General features: G+C 39.7%; 1 protein-coding gene across 1 annotated transcript; it reads left to right on the forward strand.

Moving 5' to 3' along the window:
- The first annotated feature begins 18459 nt into the window (after positions 1–18459).
- On the forward strand, positions 18460–20006 carry sox3 (SRY-box transcription factor 3). Its single transcript, XM_067996712.1, has one exon. The coding sequence runs from the start codon at positions 18460–18462 to the stop codon at positions 19372–19374; it is 915 nt and encodes a 304-aa protein (XP_067852813.1). The 3' UTR covers positions 19375–20006.
- The last annotated feature ends 455 nt before the right edge of the window (positions 20007–20461 follow it).

A 20461-nucleotide genomic window follows, 5' to 3' on the forward strand; every position in this document is an offset into this window, starting at 1 on the left:
TCTCCCTCATGTGCTTATCTAGCTTCCCCTTAAATGCATCTATGCTATTCGCCTCAACTACTCCTTCTGGTAGTGCGTTCCACATTCTTACCACTTTTTGGGTTTCTCCTGAATTCCATATTGGATTTATTAGTGACTATCTTATATTTATGACCTCTAGCTTTGGACTCCCCCACAAGTGGAAACATTTTCTCTACGTCTACCCTATCAAGCCCTTCCATTATCTTAAAAACCTCTATCAGATCAGCTCTCAGCCTTCTCTTTTCAGCCTTTCAGATAAGTATATCCTCTCAGTTCTGGTATCATCCCTTTCACACCCTCTCCAGTGCCTCAATAACCTTTCTATAATATGGAGACCAGAACTGTTCACAGTGCTCCGAGTGTGGTCTAATAATCATGGTTCTATACAAGTTTAACATAACTTCTCTACTTTTCATTTCTATCCCTCTAGAAATGAACCCCAGTGCTTGATTTGCTTTTTGTTATGGCCTTATTAACCTGCATCACTACTTTTAGTGATTTGTGTATCTGTACCCTGAGATCCCTCTGCTCCTCTACCCCATTTACACTCTTATTATCCAAACAGTATGTGGCCTTCTTATTCTTCCTACCAAAATGCACCACCTCATACTTACCTATATCGAAATTCATTTGCCAATTACACGCCCATTCTGCAAGTTTATTAATGTCCTCTTACATTTTGATGCATTCTTCCTTTGTATTAATTACACCTCCAAATTGGTTTAGTCTGTAAATTTTGAAATTGTACTTCCAATTCCTGAATCCAAATCGTTGATGTAAATTGTGAACAACAGTGGTCCCAGCACCGATCCCTGTGGAACACCACATCCCACCAGTCTGAGTAACTACCTTTAAACCCTACTATTCCCTTTTCTAATGACATTTTCTATATATGTAATATATATATATATATATATATGTATATGTATATGAGATGCCCCACTCCAGCAAGATCTGACCCATTATCCATAATTTGAAATGACTCTATTGCTTTTGGTTCTACCATCCTGTCTGGCAATATTTTCCAAAAGTTTCTTATTCTTCAAGCAAAGACATTCTTCCTGATATCCATGCTAATTTTACTTTTTTATTCACTTCCATTTATGTCCTCTGTGCTGGCTTTCTTTGAAGGGTTTACTATGTACCGTTTAATGTGAAACATTTATCGATCAGATCCCCCTCGTAACCACTTTCCGCTTTAGACTGCAAAACTCGAGCTTCTCTATTCCTTCATCATCAAGGTAATGTTTTGAGAGAAGGACCTTTGGGGGTAATAGTCGACAACTTGTTAAAACTTCACAAAGCAGTGTGAGGTGGCGAGAGGCAAATAGTGTTTTAGGGCGTATTATCAGGAGCACTGAGTAAACAAAGAGCATTATGCCTAGGCTAAACAAAATTTTGGTATGTCTGCACTTGGAGTAGTGTATCCCATTTTGATCTCCATGCATGCCAAGAAATACTGAATCCCTGGGGAAGGTGCAGAAAAGATGCAAAAATGACACCGAGTCTTTGGGCTCTTAGTTGTCATAAACTGGATAGCCAAGTGGTGAAGGATAGACTACTGGAGCCTGGTCTTCAGTTGCTTCCAAGCCTTTATTCGCAGAGATCGCCACACCCCACACCCTAGATTAGCCCTCTTATGAATGGATACAAGAGAGTCCCCAATTGATACCCACCACCTGAATACAATTAACACTAATTGATATAAATCACATGGATACAATTAACAATAGCAATTAGGAAAGACGCCAAGACTTTGGCCTATTTACTTTAGAGAAATGCCGGCTTGGAAAGAACCCGATTGCCCCCTGGAACATACATGTGATGGCTCTGGATTCACTACAGCTCTTTAAAAGGGAACTTGGCAAATTCATGAGTGAAACATACATGTGCAGTTATAGAAAGTAAATCGTTAGTTAGCTGGGGCGATGATGAGTTCTAGGCTATCATGGTCTCCTGGGGCCTTGAGAGGAATTACCCAGGTTATTTTGTTCCTGTCTCTGGCAGGAGATTGTGTGGTTAAGGGGTGAGTCAATGGTATGTGTGATTGCAGCATATTTGGATGGGATGAGTTTGACGTGCTGGATGTTCCCCCTCCTTCCCCCGATTTTTCTTTGGAATAAGTCAAAGATCAGGAGAGTTCTCCCCAGTGCCCTGGGGCCAACATTTGTCCCTCAACCAACATCACCAAAAACAGATTGTCTGATCATTCATTCATTCGCTGTTTGTGGGATCTTGCTATATGCAAATTGGCTGGTGTGTTTGGCTACATACCAACGTCGAAAGTAATCCATTGGCTGTAAAGTACTTTGTGACATCCTGAGGGCAATAAATGCTGGCCTCGCCAATGATGCCCACATCCCATGAACGAATAAAAAAAGACATGAAAAGCACAACATAAAAGCCCGTTCTTTCTTTTTGCATATTTATATAACATTCCTCACACTCTTTACACTCGGGATCACTATTGTTGCTCTTTTCTGTACCCTTTCTACTGTTTTTATATCTGTTCTGTAGCATGCTGGCCAAAACTGTGAGCCTTGATAATGAGTGCTGGCAGGCTATTTGACTTCAGGAGCATCACAGTCAAATCTGATCATATCCGAACCCAACATCCAACAACCTAACAGTTGCCAGGTAGCCGTTGTGAGTGGAAACGCTGACCAATCATCCCCTGTATAACTTGGGGTGGGGGTGCTGACAGCAATTGTAGTTTCTTTACTGCCACTCTGAGCTCACTCAGAGTGGGGACTGACACTGCATAAACGCTGAGCTTTTTTCCCATTTTGATTATATATTTGCAGAATGCCTGAATATTAAAACAAATTACAATGATCACCAGGTAGCAGTAAATAACAACAGAAAGCAGAGTTTGAATAAAGCATGATTCTAAAATATGATTACTGTGTAATTTAGGGATCCAAAATCTGTCCAATCAGTGGTGAATAAAAAGTAACTAATTTTTACTGAAAAGCAGCAATTCCATTTCGAAATATTTTCAGCCTCATTCTGCTCTTTGATTTAATACTTGCAGAGTAGAATTTCCAGTTGTATATTTTCTTTTCATTTTTAAGTTTGCATTCTTTATATATAACTGTGAGCAGTTCTGGGCACCGCACCTTCGGAAGGACATATTGGCCTTGGAGGGAGTGCAGCGTAGGTTTACTAGAATGATACCCGGACTTCAAGGGTTAAGTTACGAGGAGAGATTACACAAATTGGGGTTGTATTCTCTAGAGTTTAGAAGGTCAAGGGGTGATCTGATCGAAGTTTATAAGATATTAAGGGGAACGGATAGGGTGGATAGAGAGAAACAATTTCCGCTGGTTGGGGATTCTAGGAGTAGGGGGCACAGTCTAAAAATTAGAGCCAGACCCTTCAGGAGCGAGATTAGAAAAAATTTCTACACACAAAGGGTGGTAGAAGTTTGGAACTCTCTTCCGCAAACGGCAATTGATACTAGCTCAATTGCTAAATTTAAATCTGAGATAGATAGCTTTTTGGCAACCAAAGGTATTAAGGGATATGGGCCAAAGGCAGGTATATGGAGTTAGATCACTGATCAGCCATGATCTTATCAAATGGCAGAGCAGGCACGAGGGGCTGAATGGCCTACTCCTGTTCCTATGTTTCCTATATAAAATATATTTTGATTAGATAAGGGTATTAAGGGATATGGAATTAAAGAGGGTAAATGGAGTTAAGATACAGATCTGCCATGATCTAATTGAATGGTCGTCATGATGTGGAGATGCCGGTGATGGACTGGGGTTGACAATTGTAAACAATTTTACAACACCAAGTTATAGTCCAGCAATTTTATTTTAAATTCACAAGCTTTCGGAGGCTTCCTCCTTCGTCAGGTGAACGATGTGAAAATTTTCCAGGATTTCATTTTCACATCGTTCACCTGACGAAGGGGGAAGCCTCCGAAAGCTTGTGAATTTAAAATAAAATTGCTGGACTATAACTTGGTGTTGTAAAATTGTTTATAATTGAATGGTGGAACAGGCTTGAGGGGCTGAATGGCCTACCCCTGTTCCTATGTTCCTCTGTACATATATATATTATAGCGGTTTACCGAGTCATAAACTATGCAATTATTTTTAAAATGAGTGCTAACCAGCGGCACACATTATTGTTTGCAGTCCAGGAAACGTCTATTCTACTCTTAATCATGAACCTTATTACCAAATGAAGTGCAGTAACATATTAATAAGATAAATAGGGCTGATGTATAAACACCCTTGGAGATCAGGTAATTTAATGCAATTTTCTCTAATTCAATGTCCGCTTGCTGGTTCGCTCGTGAATAAGCCCTCCTGCCTTATCAAGAGGTATTAACTAGTCTTGTGTGCCACGGTTTTGAGGGCTTTTTGATGGTTGCCGCTATTTGCAGTAATTCTGATAGAAAACAGGGTTTGAATAATAAATGTTGGTCTCGGAAACCGCGTAAGAAGAGATGGGAACAATGATTTGTGAACTGGAGTTTTAAAAAAAATGACAGGGCAGAACAGTACAGAAATCATTTCATTAATAAGGTGGACCATGAAACACAAATTATTCCATTAGGCTGAGTATTTCAGTTACAGCGCACTTTCAAAAAAAATCTAATCGAAAACGATTTTCTCTTAGAAATTTTCAATATTATTACAAATCTTCAATAGACGATTATTATCAGTTTCAATAGATGACTTTTTTCACTGCAGGTTAAATTACAGACGTATATCCTGGAAAGAGGAGGATTTTTTTTTTAAAAATCATCAGATAGAAGATGTACAGAATAACAAGGAGAAAAGATCCACTGTAGTCTAGAAATGACTGTTAGCGATATTAGTGAACAAAAATTTAAAGTGTTTTAATGATATTCCTCTCTTCCCTATTTTAGCGGACACTGATTAATTTTAAACAAACAGGTTTAAGCTTACATTAACGAGGAGCACACATTGTGGGAGAATGTCGCCTTGCGTGAAATATATATTTCATCGTTGGAAAATTGCATGATCTTCCACGATATAGAACAAATAACATTTGGGGTTCTGTGCTGTGTCTCTGCTTTATTAAATTGTTTGTGGACATGCATGAGCAATGCAGTAAAGGTGTTTCATGGGAACGGATGCAAAAGTGATCGGTAGACGGAAGCTGAGGAGAATTTTTTTCACCCAGAGGGTGGTGGGGGACTGGAACTCACTGCCTGAGAGGGTGGGAGAGGCAGAAACCCTCAACTCATTTACAAAGTACTTGGATGTGCACCTGAAGTGCCGTAACCTACAGGGCTACGGACCAAGTGCTGGAAAGTGGGATTAAGCTGGATCGCTCTTTTTCGGCCTGCACGGACACGATGGACCGAATGGCCTCCTTCTATGATTCTATGATATGTGCACTTGTCTGTTGTCACATTTGCCCATTGTATATTCATGGGGGAACTGATTCAGCAGATTTGCTTAATTTGTTTCCTGTGCCCCTTCAAAGCAATTTGAAAAACCTTGCCCGGTCCTTCAAGTACCTCCACAGCCTTGCTGCACCCGACCTCAGTGACCTCCTTCAGCCCTCCGTCCCAACTAGCATCTTTCTCTCCTCTGTCACCAGTCAACCCCTTGTTTCCTGCCGTCTCACTTCGCAACCGGTGCCCGCTCCTTCGGTCAACTTGCCCCCTGAAGCACCCTCCAAAAATTTTCCTCCCTCCCTGTTTTCAAAAGTTTTCCCAAAACTTTTCGCTGCCCCTCCCTTTTGACCAAGTCCCCTATTCCATTCTACCTGTGCTTGCCCCCTGCGTGCTATCCATTTTTTCTTCTCTATGCTGTAGAGTTCGGAGAGATCTTTCAACAGTTATGAAAGAAAGAGCTTGCATTTATACAGCGTCTTTCATGACCTCAGGACGTCCCAAAGCGTTTTACAGCCAATGAGGAACTTTTGAAGTGAGGTCACTGTTGTAATGTAGGGAAACCCGGCAGCCAATTTGTACACAGCAAGATCCCACAAACAGCATTGAGATCATGACCAGATCATCTGTTTTAGTGATTCTTTTTAGCATTTTCTTTTTAATGTTTCCTCACTAAGACCTGCTGTGCATTTTCTGTTTCTTTGAATGGACTTTTATGGCATCAGTATAAATCACATTAAAAATTGTAAAGCATCCCCAACTGCAGGTTTTTAAAAACTCTGTGCCTGATGTGCGTAAATGATGGTGAAACAAATTGAAACTTTAAATTAGAGAAATATATGGCGTGAGTTCAGCACTTTCCTTGGGTCTCAATTGTCTACACTGGTTTACCCCCATTTTACGTTTGGATGTGTTCTAATGACATTGGCAGGAAATTTGAGCTTAACTTGACATCAGCAGAATAGGCCCATTTCCACGTCTAAGTTGCGCCCATGGAGGAAATTTCAGCCCATTCCAAGCCAGCCCAGTTGGCCACAATGCTCCTGATTCAGGAGAGAGGAAATTCGGCCGAGGTTCTGACTCCCAATCGCTAGCAATTACCCCTGCTGGAAGCACACGTGTGTGTGAATATTGGGCGAGGGAGGAATATGAACTAGATTATGATGCCCATTTCTCCCTGCGGTCAATGGTTTATCAAAACTGCCAAAGCTCACAGGTACAAAAAGTAATCAAAAAGGCTAATGGAATGTTAGCCTTTACCTCAAGGGGTCTGGAATACAAAGGGGAGGAAATGATGCTTCAGTTGTATAAAGCCTTGGTCAGTCCCCATCTGGAGTATTGGGTTCAGTTTTGGAAACTGCACCTTGAGAAGGATACATTGGCCTTGGAGGGGGTGCAGCCCAGATTCACCAGAATGATACTGGGTTTAAAGGGTTAAATTATGAGGACATGATGCATAAACTTGGCTTGTATTCCCTTGAGTGCAGAAGATTGAGGGATGATCTGAACAAGGTCTTCAAAATGATAAAAGGATTTGATTGGGTAGGTACAGATAAACTATTTCCTCTGATGGGGGACTCAAGAATGAGGGGACATAATCTTAAAATTAAGGCTCGGCCATTTATGAGGGAAATCAAGATGCACTTTTTCGCACAAAGGGTAGTAGAAATCTGGAATTTTCTCCCCCAACAGTTTGTCGATGCTGGTATAATTGGAGCTTTCAAGGCTGAGAACGATAGATTTTTGTTGGGTAAGGGTATCGAGGGATATGGAGCTAAGGCGGGTAAATGGAGTTGAGGTACAGATCATCCCCGATCTAGTTGAATGGCGGAGCAGGCTCGAGGGGCTGAATGGCCTCCTCCTGTTCCTATGTTATTATGGATATCTGGACAAGGTACCAAAGAAGATCCAGTGTCTGTGGTACATTATTACAGCAACAAGTCCAAGCCTTTCAAAAATTGGCACAGAAGAAAGAAATTCCAGTATCCAATTAACTTTTGTTTAGTACTTAGAATACTCCTCCAGTACTTAGCTCCTAGCACTAATTCACTTTATCATCTCATCTAAACAGGAAAAACAAGTTAAAAAATTATTTCCTTAATTAATCATATACAGATGGATACCAAGATGGATACCAAGCTTCTGTCACCAGCTGGTGATATACTCAGCTTCCAACTGCTAGTGAAAAAAAACATAAAATAGGAGAGTTTTCAATTATATTTAACTGAAAGTCAGACTTTTACTATTGATTAATTAGAATTGTTCTGTCCTTCTCTTCTAAAAAGAAAAATTATTTAGAATGGATATGATTCCTAGATTTCCATATAATTTCAGTCAGAGTCAGAGTGCAGCAGTGCGATCTCATAACTGGTCACAAGAGACTGCTAACTGTCTCTCTACACTATTTGATGGCTGCTCTCAGTAAAGTAAAAGAACATCCACTTTGATGCTGCATTTCCTTTGCCACCGATAGCAACCTAGGCTTCATTGGCAGCTTAATAAAGTGGATGAGGCCTCTGGTGGGTCTAAGAGACACCCACTCACTTACCTACCTACCTACCTCTCCCTCTCGCTCTCTCTCTCTCCCTCCCCCCTCGCTCCCTCTCTTTCTCACTCTAACTCCCTCCTTTTGTGTACATCCCTAGAAGCAGCACTATGCTTGATGGTAATATAAACAACAACAACAACCTGCATTTATGTAGCGCCTTTAAAATAGTGAAGATTCCCAAGGCGCTTCACAGGAGCGTAATTAGACAAAAAATTGACACTGAGCCACATAAGGAGATATTAGTACAGGTGACCAAAAGCCTGGTCAAAAAGGTAGGTTTTAAGGAGCGTCTTAAAGGAGGAGAAAGAGGTAGAGAGGCGGAGAGGTTCAGGGGGGGATTTCCAGAGCTTAGGGCCATGGCGGCTGAAGGCACGGCCGCCAATGGTGGAGTGAAGGAAATCAGGGATGTGCAAGAGACCAGAATTTGAGAAATGCAAAGTTCTCGGGGGGGATTGTAGGGCTGGAGGAGGTAACAGAGATAGGGGCGGGGTGAGGCCCTGGAGGGATTTGAACACAAGGATGAGAATTAAGAAAATTATACAAAATAATTGCTGTAGAACAAAGTTATTTAAAAGTAAAATCTCTGGGATTGCCTTGGTATTACTGTCATTACACAGTTACACCTTTGTGGGCAAGCTTTAGGAAGAATAATTAAATATCTTGATAAACATTTGATTTCACTTGATACCAGAGTTTATTCACCAACAGTCAGTGTTGCTCCCTGATCTACGAGAATGTCAGAGGCAGCAAGCCACATAGGGACTCTAAAGTTCTATAATACTCACCTTCCTTTAAGTCTCACCCGCTACTCATCCCTCTGAATTTCAAACCGACTGGCTAAAAAACCACCGGCTCTTGCAATGACGGAAAGGGTGATGTGTTTGCTTAAATGGTTTATTGTGTTCATTTGTGGAATTGGCCTTTACTTTAATGTGAAACACAAATCTCTCTTTTAATAGAAGCAAGTGAACGCTTATTTGTTTCTCTCGGAAATTAACCCCTAATAAACCGGTCGTGATTCGTTATTGCGGAGGGCCGGAAACAGACATTCTCACACTTTTCGTTCAAAGAGGAATTTCAGCTGAGTCACATACTGAGATATTGATCGCCAGATTGGAGCACTCTAATCTGCCGACCCTAGTCCTTTGTAGCGAGATCGGGAACGAAATTCCAAATCTTTTGTTTTTTAAAAAAAAACACCTTTCTATAGACAGCGTTATAGAAATATCACAGTCTGAATTCATTCCGTTTTCTGAGATCTATTCCCATTTCTCACCTCACTTTGATTCGGTTCCATCCCAACACATTCAACACAGTTTAAAGGTGGGAGAGATCTAATTTTAGGGATGAAGTTGCTATAAAATAATTCTCCAGCACATCTTTCAAAATTATTTTGAAAGGAAAAAAATCCATTCTTGATTAAACCATGAAAATATACACAATGTATTTCACTAAACGATGACCAAAGCCCACCTGTTAAATATATTCACTGCTTTACTGAAATGGAGATCTATATATATATATAAATGTGTGATATATGTATGTGTGTGTGATACATATGTGTGAGATATATATATGTGTGATATGTATACATGTGTGTGGTATATGTGTGTGTGATATATGTATGTGTGCTGTATGTGTGTGATATATACTATATACATGTGTGATATATATGCGTGTGATATATATGTATGTGTGCGTGATATATGTGTGTGATATATATATGTGTGTGATATGTATACATGTGTGTGATGTGTGGTGTATATGTGTGTGATATATGTATGTGTGCGATATAGACATGGGTGATATGTGTGTGATATACATGTGTGTGATATTTATGTGTGTGTAATATATATGTGTGTGTATTTATATATATATAAATAAAGCAGGGCACGCACATATATATATATATATATATACACGCATACATGGTACCCACATTTAAGTGTTTTTTAATGAGGAATTAATCGCTCTGTAATGAAGTAGACCCTAAATTGTTTTTGTAAGTTGCTTGACTGAATTAGAGCTGATAAATGAGGCCTTTCTGGGGGGGGGACTCTATATCACCTGCGCTCCCAACACCCCATATTATAAAACATGTGGCAGGATGGGAGGGGGAGGTTTATAAAAATAAGCCTGTGGTTTTCTCCAACTCCTGATGAAATGAACAGCTGTAATTGAAAAGCCGGAGCTGGATTAAAAAGGTGCTGTTAAGAGAGTGGGACATCTAATTTTCTTCTGATCGCATGCTATTGTCTGAGGTGAAGCTAATTTATTTCTGATCAAAAGGACCCACAGCGTTGAAAGAGTAGTAATGCCTATTCATTTTCAGCAAACCTCTGCTTCTACTCAAGCTTTCTTCACACTTCTACCTTACATTATTATTTATAGCAACTGTAATTTCATTTCAGAAGGGGGAAAAAACTAATTTGCACCGAGAGTAATGTCAATTAATCCGGCATCTATTTTAATTATTTATCCCAAACGAAAGACGTATCGCAACATAATTATGCAGGCCTGTTTGTTTTGCCTTCGGTTTCTTTTTGCACTAGCCTGCTTTTTAATAGCACTTGCAAAAGAACGTCGTCCCGCTAATGATACCCCTTTCATGTGAAAATAGCACGTGTTTTATTTTAATTTGGCCGTAATGAATAGTTTATTTGCACCTAATTAGTCTTGTGGATTACTGCAATTATGTATCTGAGTCGCTTATAAAAGAATAATGGTGGAAGACTTGTTGTAATGGCTGAGAGCCGCATTAAGTCTTGTTATTGTAATGCAATGCATTTAATACACGGTTATATTCCGTGTAGACAGCCTACTCTGTAACCTAGTTGAACCTAAGTTAATGAATACAAGGGAGAAGCTTATTACTCAGCACATCAGCACTCGCGCTGAAACAGGGCACATATCAGCATTACAGGGGAAAAGGGACACTACGAGGTGCTCACAGATACAAGAAATGGCAAATCTAATTAAAATAATCTACAGATTGAAAATCCACTGTCACACGGCGCAGTAAGTGATAGTAAACTGCACACTTTCCTTGCTCCGCTTATTTCCACTGGATACCTGAGAGTGAGATAACGCTCTATGGTTCCCAGTTCTGTTGTACACCACCCTCCCCTGGGCTCCTGCGCTGTTCGTACGTTTCCCTGTACCAAAAAATATATATAAATAAATAAGGGAAAATTAAAAACGCAGCGGAAAAAAAAAATCTAGATGCACCTCCAAGTAAACTCCACAGGTCCCCGGTAAATGGTCACACGGCCCTCCTACCGATTGCAAGATATTGAAAAGGGATTGGGGGGAATATTACAGTTCTCTACAGATTGAAAATCCTGGAAGTTCAGTAACATGATGCTGCATTTGAAGCGGCTCCAGTTTACGATATCTTTTATCTCATTTCCGTGAACTGTTGACCATTATATTTTTTTAGACCCGCCTTGTGTTGATTTAACTCTTTAACAAACGCAAGAGCCTTTTCCCAAACACCAATCGTGTTTCCCGTTACATGAGCGTTCCAACATTGCGATGAAGGTGTGATGCGGGGATTTTTGTAGATGAATATTCGACATTGCCCTACACCAGCGTATCTCCGCAAAAAGAGAATGTCAGTTTACCACCTTTTTCTTAAAACAATGCAAAAATATTTAATTACGATTTCTTAAAAGCTCCGGCCTTGTATTATGAAATAAAAAAACTGCGTTTCGTTTTTTGCACCTCTGATATAGTAATGTTTACATTTAATACTTAGTGCAATTGTTGTGTGAGTTGTAGCGAATTTACCTTTATTCCATTAAAACCAAACGAGCTAAGAGTTTGAAAGGCGCTCCGATGAAAGGTCTACACATTTAACCTGAATGTTTCCCCTCTCTATTGTTTTATAATCGTTCCGGTCCGAATGAGTTAGTCACACGGTGGGTATCGCATTAAAACGCGATACAAATGATAGGGAATTTTATTTTCTATTTCCCAATAAACGAATTCCACTCTGTCTGAAAGGTTAAGGGGTTTCAAAATAATACGCTGGAATTTCCATTTATGTCCACAAATAAATATTTGTACCAAAAAAAATGGTGGGTTTTAAAGAGAGCCAGGTACGAAACCCAACAACACCTACAATTAGTATCTGACCTGAAAGGTTAACTCTGTTTCTCTCTCCACAGACGCTGCCTGACTTGCTGAGTATTTGCAGCATTTTTCTGTTTTTATTTCGGATTTCCAGCATCCGCAGTATTTTGCTTCCAATAGTAATATAGTTTGTTAGTGAGGTATTTATTATACAGGTTGAAACCTATATTCTAGTTTTGACATATTATTACGTTTGATTCACACAGACGGTTAAATGTTCACGTTTAGCTCTGATTACCTGAATTTACTTTCGCTGTCTGATGTTTGTCGAAATTCTGTGCATTCGTTGCTGAGTTGGATATTTTATGCAACTCTCTGTGGCTTTGTGTAAATTGTGATGGTGACGCCACATCACAAGATGCTTATCACTGGGGGTACATGTTTGAGAAGGGGATTAAAGAAATGTGATCATAATTTAACCATTGGTTTTACCCTCATTATAGTATAGTAATTAAAAATGATTTCAAGAATGCTATTTATTTTCTGACCATCCTTTGAATTTGACTTAAATTCAAAGTCAACATAGAAACAAGATTGCAATTTTAGTAACAGGCTCGTGCAATTGGCACCATGTGGGATAGATTATATTCATGTTAATTATATTCTGTTGTATTAATAAACACAAAATGAACAGGAAAGGTAATTTGATATTTGAATGAGAGCATTGAGATTTTTTTGTAACAAAACCGTCGCTACGTTGCAAGATAGGTTTAAACGATGACCATTGATATGAATTTTAAAAATATAAATTCAGAAAGCACTTCCACAGTTTGACATTTCAGTATTCACTGTGACAGGACAGCACTATTTTAAGTATTTGTATTTTTTTTTTGATCAATAAAAAAGTGGAATGAGAACACATTTTGGTCCGTTTCTTTAGCAGAATGCTATATCTGGTTAATTATTTTTACTAGGTTATCTAATACCCAGTGTTACCATTTGATCACCTACCAAACTTGAAGATTTGCGATCACACAAACAGGTGCGAGTCCTGTACAAGCCTCCGTGAATCTCCCTACAGAGATTGTTAAATGAGGCGTGGAGCATCTTATAGTGCAACGGACTTTTACACTACACACTGCGGTATATAGAGGCCAGGTGCTGGATCACAACAGCCCGAACCACCAGTATATTTGACCGTCTGAAATTTTAATTTTAATCTGAGACCCCCCCCTAAACAACCACAATTCTGAATACACCTGCAGGTTACAGATGTAACTCCACGGTGTAAATAGTGACAAAAATGGAAGAAAGGTTAAAGAGCAAGTGTGAGATTTCTTTTTTAATTTCTCTGTGTTTGGAAGAAATTTTAACTCCGATGCTGGTGGTCGCTTGCCCCGCCGCTGTTAGTTCGGAGCGTGAAAAAAATCCTTATTAACAAACTGCAATTTAATGCTTTCCCAGAAGTTCGTATTCATGTTCGTAAGGAGATTATAAGGGGTTTAGCTTGTCAGATCCGAATATATTATATATTATATATATATTTTAATGTCCGTGCAATATCCAAATTGGGATAGTTTGGGTTGACTGCGAATTAAGAACTGATAAATGCTCTCTGGATCAGATTGTATTGGATACAAACTGTCAGGCATCCCGGTTAAATAACACGCCAAGGGGTCCTCCTTTTATGCCCGAGTTTCCTTTCAGATACCAAACCGGGATAGCTTCTAAAACTCACGTTGCACTATCCTCCCTACCCCCGAACTTCTGTAGGTAACGAGAAGAACAGAAAATTAGACCCCTCTGGATCTCTAAGTAACGAACTGGTCGGTTTTTCTTGTACACACTTTGACGAGGTTTTGCTTTTAATTGAGTTTTGGGAAAACGTCGATCAGACGGCAGTAGTTTCTTAAAATCCCTAATCCCACGTAGAACAGCTAGTGGACAACCAACAGAATTATAGAATACACCTATTCGGAACTGCCCTACAATACGGAAAAATGTATTTTTAAATAATGTTGCAGAATGATGCAATCCTGTCAAACGTGCAATATTATCAATTGCTTCAAATGTTTTATGTGAAATTGGGCCGTTTGATAGAACCTGAATTTTCCAACAAGACCTTCAAATTGAATAATAGGCCGATAGTAAAAAAAATATATAGAAATTACAGATTTAACAGAGCGAGTGGGTCCATGGTATATCTCCTCTCCGAAATCAGTGACGGGCAACAAACGATTTTAGCATTGTGAAAAATTAGCATGAAAAAAAAAGCCAGATTCTAATATTATTATGACAACCGACCAAAATGCAACATCCCCACTGATTTAGCCTCCGATAGATTAGCAATGACCATTGGTAATAGAACCCTAGCATCTCTTTTGGCTTTCAAAGCCTGGGTCCTAGCTTATCGGAAACAAGGAATTACAGCAGTAATATAATGAGACCTTTGTGTCGCTTTCAAGAGACCAGAGATTTTTTTTTGTAGAGTATTATATAGCTTGGACTTCGAGAACTTAAATGTGCACAATAGTTCCACCCAAATCGTTCCTGCGGAAAAACGTGTAGTCACTGTGGGGAACTGTCACTGTCATTTCTTTTTTTCTACAAGACTTTTGGCAAGACTTGAAAACGGCTAAAGAGAAATTAAAACATTAAAGAGGCTTTACCCTGTTGTTTTAGGTATGTATTAACCGTTTCTAATATCAATCACAGACCGGGGGGGGCGGGGGGTGGAAGCTTTTATTAGTCAGGTCCTGATTGTTAATGGAAGGAAATAAGTCAGCGACTGATCAGCAAATAATGGTCAAACTTTTGTTTTAACTGATTTCAGCTGGCGTGTGAATATAGGAGCTCTTGAAACATTTGCCTGAGGAAGGAGAAAATCTCCGAAAGCTTGTGAATTTAAAATAAAATTGCTGGACTATAACTTGGTGTTGTAAAATTGTTTACAATTGTCAACCCCAGTCCATCACCGGCATCTCCACATCATGAATATAAAAAGAGTTAACAGTTTTTTAAGCATTTTTGGAATGGTATCATTTCGTCTTGCTTCTGCATGTTTCTCTCCGAATATCAAGAGTCTGCAATTCCTAATAAAAAGCGGACATCTTCCACAGCTCGAGGCTGTGGGTGTGAAGGGAGCTGTCCTTTTACCCAGTTAAATAGTGGAATCACAGTGAAGCAACTTTCCCAAGACTGGCTCGTTTCAATGGATGGCAGTAATTATATTGCACATATCGAAATAATCCCGCAGTCTACTTACTTTCAGTGACATGGGCAGTTTTATTGATAGCCGAATATAACTTTTGCAACAAGTCCATATCGTGTGAAATGTATCGTGAAAATCAGGATGAATCTATTCGTGCCTAAGCCTGTTTTTATTTGGTGCACAATCCGTACTCTCAGGATTACTGTCAGAACGTGATGTTTTTAAATGATGGTTCTCGGTCCTTAAAATAAGTATTTTTAAAACCAAACATGATTACAGTTAATGGGTCCGCCCTCATTTCGTTTTATCTTGTTTTATGTGCGAGGATCTAAGTGATTTCCCTGTCATGTAATAAGATTGTATGAAAAGTGAGTGAACACTCCTCTCTTCCAGGCACCGGTGGGAATGTGAGTTGTGTGTATCTCCAACAGTACATCAATTATACAGGTTATTTGAAGTGTATGTGAACGTATGTTAAACGAAAGTGTCTCCGGTTTAAGTGCATTTGTCAATCTATCTTCCCTTCTCCAAATATGTGGCAATGTTTTTTTTGATGATATCTTTTCAAGTCATTTTTTCAACAACATAAAGTTGTTTGAGGCGTTCAGTTAATTAGAATCACGGATATCGGGCTACGGAGGTGTCACGCTGTGATACCGAGGATCAGGATGGAATATCTCTGTTATGTATGTATGATATTAAATGCTCATCTGAGCCCCTATTGTATTGACACTGTGAATGGGAAACAGTTACAGCCGCCAGGCGGCGACAGCGCTTCGCTCAGTAACGCTCAACATGGTCCCAACAGAATCTGCTTAAAGAGACATGTCCCCTTCTATAACCCACTTAGACTGGGAGTTAAACCAACAGTGGAGGCTGACATGTTTCTTTAAAAATTGGTGCAGTCACTTAAATATTCATCCCTAGTTACAAAATTCAATGATTCACTATCAAGAACGAATCTGGAAATCTCGACGTATTTGGCAAAAAATATATATAATATATAAATATATCTATATAATATTCATATATAACATCCAAATATAATATACAAATATATCTATATAATATACACGTACGATATACAAATACCTAGATAGTATACGTGTATAATATACACGTATGTCTATACAATATACATATATAATATAAATATTATACGACATAATAGACAAATATACCCATATACTATACATATATAATGCATAATATACACATGTCTATATAATATACAAATATAACTATATACCATGCACATATAATATATAATATACGCATGTCTATACAATATACACATATAACTAAATACCATGCATATATAATATATAATATACGCATGTCTATATAATATACAAATATAACTAAATACCACGCATATATATATAATATACGCATGTCTATATAATATACACATATAACTAAGTACCATGCATATATAATATATAATATACGCATGTCTATATAATACAAATATAACTATATACCTATGTTATATATAATATATACAAATATGTGCATGTGTAGATATATTATATGTTGTAATATTTGGCAAGGTACGCTGCACAGCGGCAGATTTGGATGCTTTAGATTTTGCAGAATAACATTTTTTTTCCAGAGACTTTTTTTTGAGGGTGAGCCAAGTGTTATTGTCACTTAAATAATCCTCAGAGACAGTTACAGGGATCGTTTATCATCCCAACCTGCTCAGTCTGATATATTGGGCACGTCCTATCCCGCCCGAAAGAAATAAGAATTCATTTTACAACTTCCTTGTGTTTACTTGTTTCCGGATGCTGTTTGGAGCACTCGTCAGTCACCGAATCCCAATGCATTCACAAATTAGACTGTGTGTAAAAAAAAAATTGCATGTGTGTGTAATTGTTCACAAGAGAATCGGTATCATTCCTTCACTGTGTGAATTTTTGTAAATCTTTCCTTTGGGAATATTTTTCTAAAGTGACTTATAAAAGTTGCAAAAAGTTTGTTTTTCCAGGTGTATAAGGTTATGTCCCAGTAAATGTGTTTCTGATCATTCATTAGGTGAGGGGGACGGTGTATGTCGATGTTCTGGAGTTTCGTTGTGCTGATTTTTAAAGTAGGGCGACAAAAACGGAGGGGTGGGGGGAGCGGGCCGGGAGGGAGGGAGGGCTGCTCTAACTTTAAGAGAAGCCCCCGCCGGGTGCAGTAGGGCTGATCTGCAGAGGCAGGCTGCAGCCCAGCTTTTTACTCCGCTGGAGTTTTTCCAGAAGTGACAGGGCGATGCGGTTGCCATGGGAGCCAAACAATCTCCCAATAGAGAAACTGACCGCAGAGAGTTTGATTGGCACGTGGTGGAGCTGTCAATCAAAAAGAGAAAAAAAAAAGCCTCAGCTCCTAAAAAAACAAAAACACCAAAACACCTGCATTTTACTTGTGTTTTCATCGCGAGTGTGTAAAGTGTGAACCTCCGAGAACATGGATTTAAAACTAAGAGTAAGCAAAGCAGTGGGAAGCAAAGAGGCAAAAAAAAATATGCAGAAGATTAGAATTAATTTCATTACCATACTTGATAACGCAGAGTTTGCAGATATCCATTTATAACAAAAAAAAAGATCATTTGATTTGAATCAGTAAAAATAATTGTTCAAACACACGAGCAAATTCAGTACACATTCGGGTGAGTTCTTCAAAAACATGTCCCTTTCGTTTATCGTCTCTGGGCAAAAAAAAAGTCACTGCAAAATTGAGAGTAATTAAATTGCACTTTTTTCTTTTTAGCATCAGAAACCGTCCTGAAATTTGCTCTAATTAATGCCCAGCTGGTAGAAAGTCAACAACTCTCTCGAAACCGGAATTTTTTCCTGCTTTAATTGAACACTTGTTTATTTGAACGATAATTCGCGTTTATTCTGGAGGCGCACTGGGTCCTAAATTCTCACCTAGTTTTTTTTTACGTCGAGTGAAAATTGTGCCCTTCATGCTAAATAGCAATCCATCAGACCTGTCCCGGGAGTGGCCTGCGATTGGCTGGCAGCAGCTCATTTATAGCCCCGTCAATCTACATCACATGGATAGGTGTCTATTAACTCCTGAACAACAAGGCAAGTTTGGCACAGAGTTCGGCAGATTGCGTGTTCAGTGTGTCTTTAGATTGGTGGAGTCGCCTCGGGGACCTTGTTCGCTTCCCTTTCTGTGTGTTTTTTTTTTCGCTCCTAGCTCGTTTGCCTGGTCGAGAGAAGCTGAATGTATAGCATGATGGAGACGGAGCTCAAGTCGGCTGTTTCCCAGTCCAACACGGGGACAGTCGCTCCCGGGAGTAATGGCAAGAACGCCAACAATAACCCGGACCGGGTGAAGAGACCGATGAACGCTTTCATGGTCTGGTCCAGGGGTCAGCGGAGAAAGATGGCCCAAGAGAACCCAAAGATGCACAACTCGGAGATCAGCAAGAGACTCGGAGCTGACTGGAAACTTCTCTCTGACTCCGAGAAGAGGCCGTTCATAGACGAAGCCAAACGCCTGAGAGCCTTGCACATGAAGGAGCACCCGGATTACAAATACAGACCGAGGCGGAAAACCAAAACTCTCATGAAGAAGGACAAGTACTCTCTGCCCGGTGGGCTCCTGGCCCCAGGGTCCGTCCCGGTCAACAGTGGGGTGGCAGTCAGTCAGAGAATGGACAGTTACCCTCACATGAACGGTTGGGCCAACGGGGCTTACCCGCTGATGCAGGACCAGTTGGCTTATTCCCAACATCCAGGAATCAACAGCCCTCAGATCCAACAGATGCACCGTTATGAGATGGCCAGCCTCCAGTACAGTCCCATGATGTCCACCGCCCAGAGCTACATGAACGCCGCGTCCACCTACAGCATGTCTCCAGCCTACGGCCAGCAGAGCACGCCGGGGATGAGCCTCGGCCCCATGACTTCCATGGTGAAGACCGAGCCCACCACCCCTCCTCCGCTAACGTCCCATTCCCGGGGAGCTTGTCTGGGAGACCTCCGGGACATGATTAGCATGTATCTCCCTCCCGGAGGAGATGGAGCGGACCCCTCGTCGCAGGCCAGTAGACTACACAGTGTTCACCAGCACTATCAGAGCACAGCTATACCGGGCACGGGAGTGAATGGAACAGTGCCTCTAACCCACATCTAAAATAAACACGAGAACTAATCCCAATTTGGACAGACTGTTAGCATTCGAGCAAACGATTTCTGAGGCACGGCTTCCCCATCAGCTTGAATTTGTTGTGTGGTGTGTGTGTGTGAACAATATCTGGCGGAAATTCTCGGCGGCATATAACAGCCCAAAAAGAGTTCTTTTAAAAAAAAAATTGGTTTCTAAATGTTGAAGTATCTCCTGTGTTTTCTCACCCAATTGGGGCAATCGACGATTCTACTCGCACGAGACTTTGTTTTTAGATGCCAAGTTTTATTTTATTTTTTAAAAAAGAGGCCTTTTTGTGACTTTTAATGGCTTCAGATATTAACCAACAACACCGAGACTGGGGGAAGCAAACTTTGAGCTGTTTACTTACTTTCTTGTACTTGTAGCGATAACTGTTCAATGTGTCACTTGGCTTTGATTCAAAATCACGCGGAAAAAATATACCTTGTCGGGTTTATTTTTAACCTGTTCGCCCTCTTATTTTTTTTAGGTTTTAAGAGACTGCAGGTCGCAACGCAAAGTTTTAATTTATAGGTTTTTTTGTTGTGTTTTTGCATTTTTTTGACGCTTGTGAACATTTTTAAAATTCTATATTTGGACTTTATTTTCCCGTTTCTGGATTTGTGAGTTTTAATGGTGGAAATGTTCTACCAAATCGGTTGAGTAACTATATCGAACAAGCAGATGTTCTAGTTTACTAATAATGTTTCTTATTAAAAAAAATATCTCCGGCTCCTGTTCCTGAAATGAGGATGAATAAATTTTTACAAAAAAAACACGCAGTCCGGGTTTCTTGCATTGCGTGTTCGAGATGAGACTGTTAGCGAGTCTCTTTTTAAGGATTAACAACTTATAACGCCTTAAAATGTAAGCGGCGGATCTTTTAATGATATTGAGTCGTATTTAAATATTTCCTGGTTGCAGTTTGAACTAAATTAATTAAGGGAGCGAGTATTATTTCTTCTATACTAATTTAGAATTCGATATTCCTGATTCTTTATCGGTTTAATAATGTAGGAGTGGAACTCTGTGAATTTCCCTTTCTCTAAAATATCAGCTGTTTCCCAGACGTGTA

This window comes from Heptranchias perlo, chromosome 15 (genome assembly GCF_035084215.1).
Source record: "Heptranchias perlo isolate sHepPer1 chromosome 15, sHepPer1.hap1, whole genome shotgun sequence".
NCBI lineage: Eukaryota > Metazoa > Chordata > Chondrichthyes > Hexanchiformes > Hexanchidae > Heptranchias > Heptranchias perlo.

What these genes read in the sequence shown, in the direction of transcription:
- sox3 (XM_067996712.1), top strand. Translation starts at nt 18,460, where the DNA reads ATGTATAGCATGATGGAGACGGAGCTCAAGTCGGCTGTTTCCCAGTCC.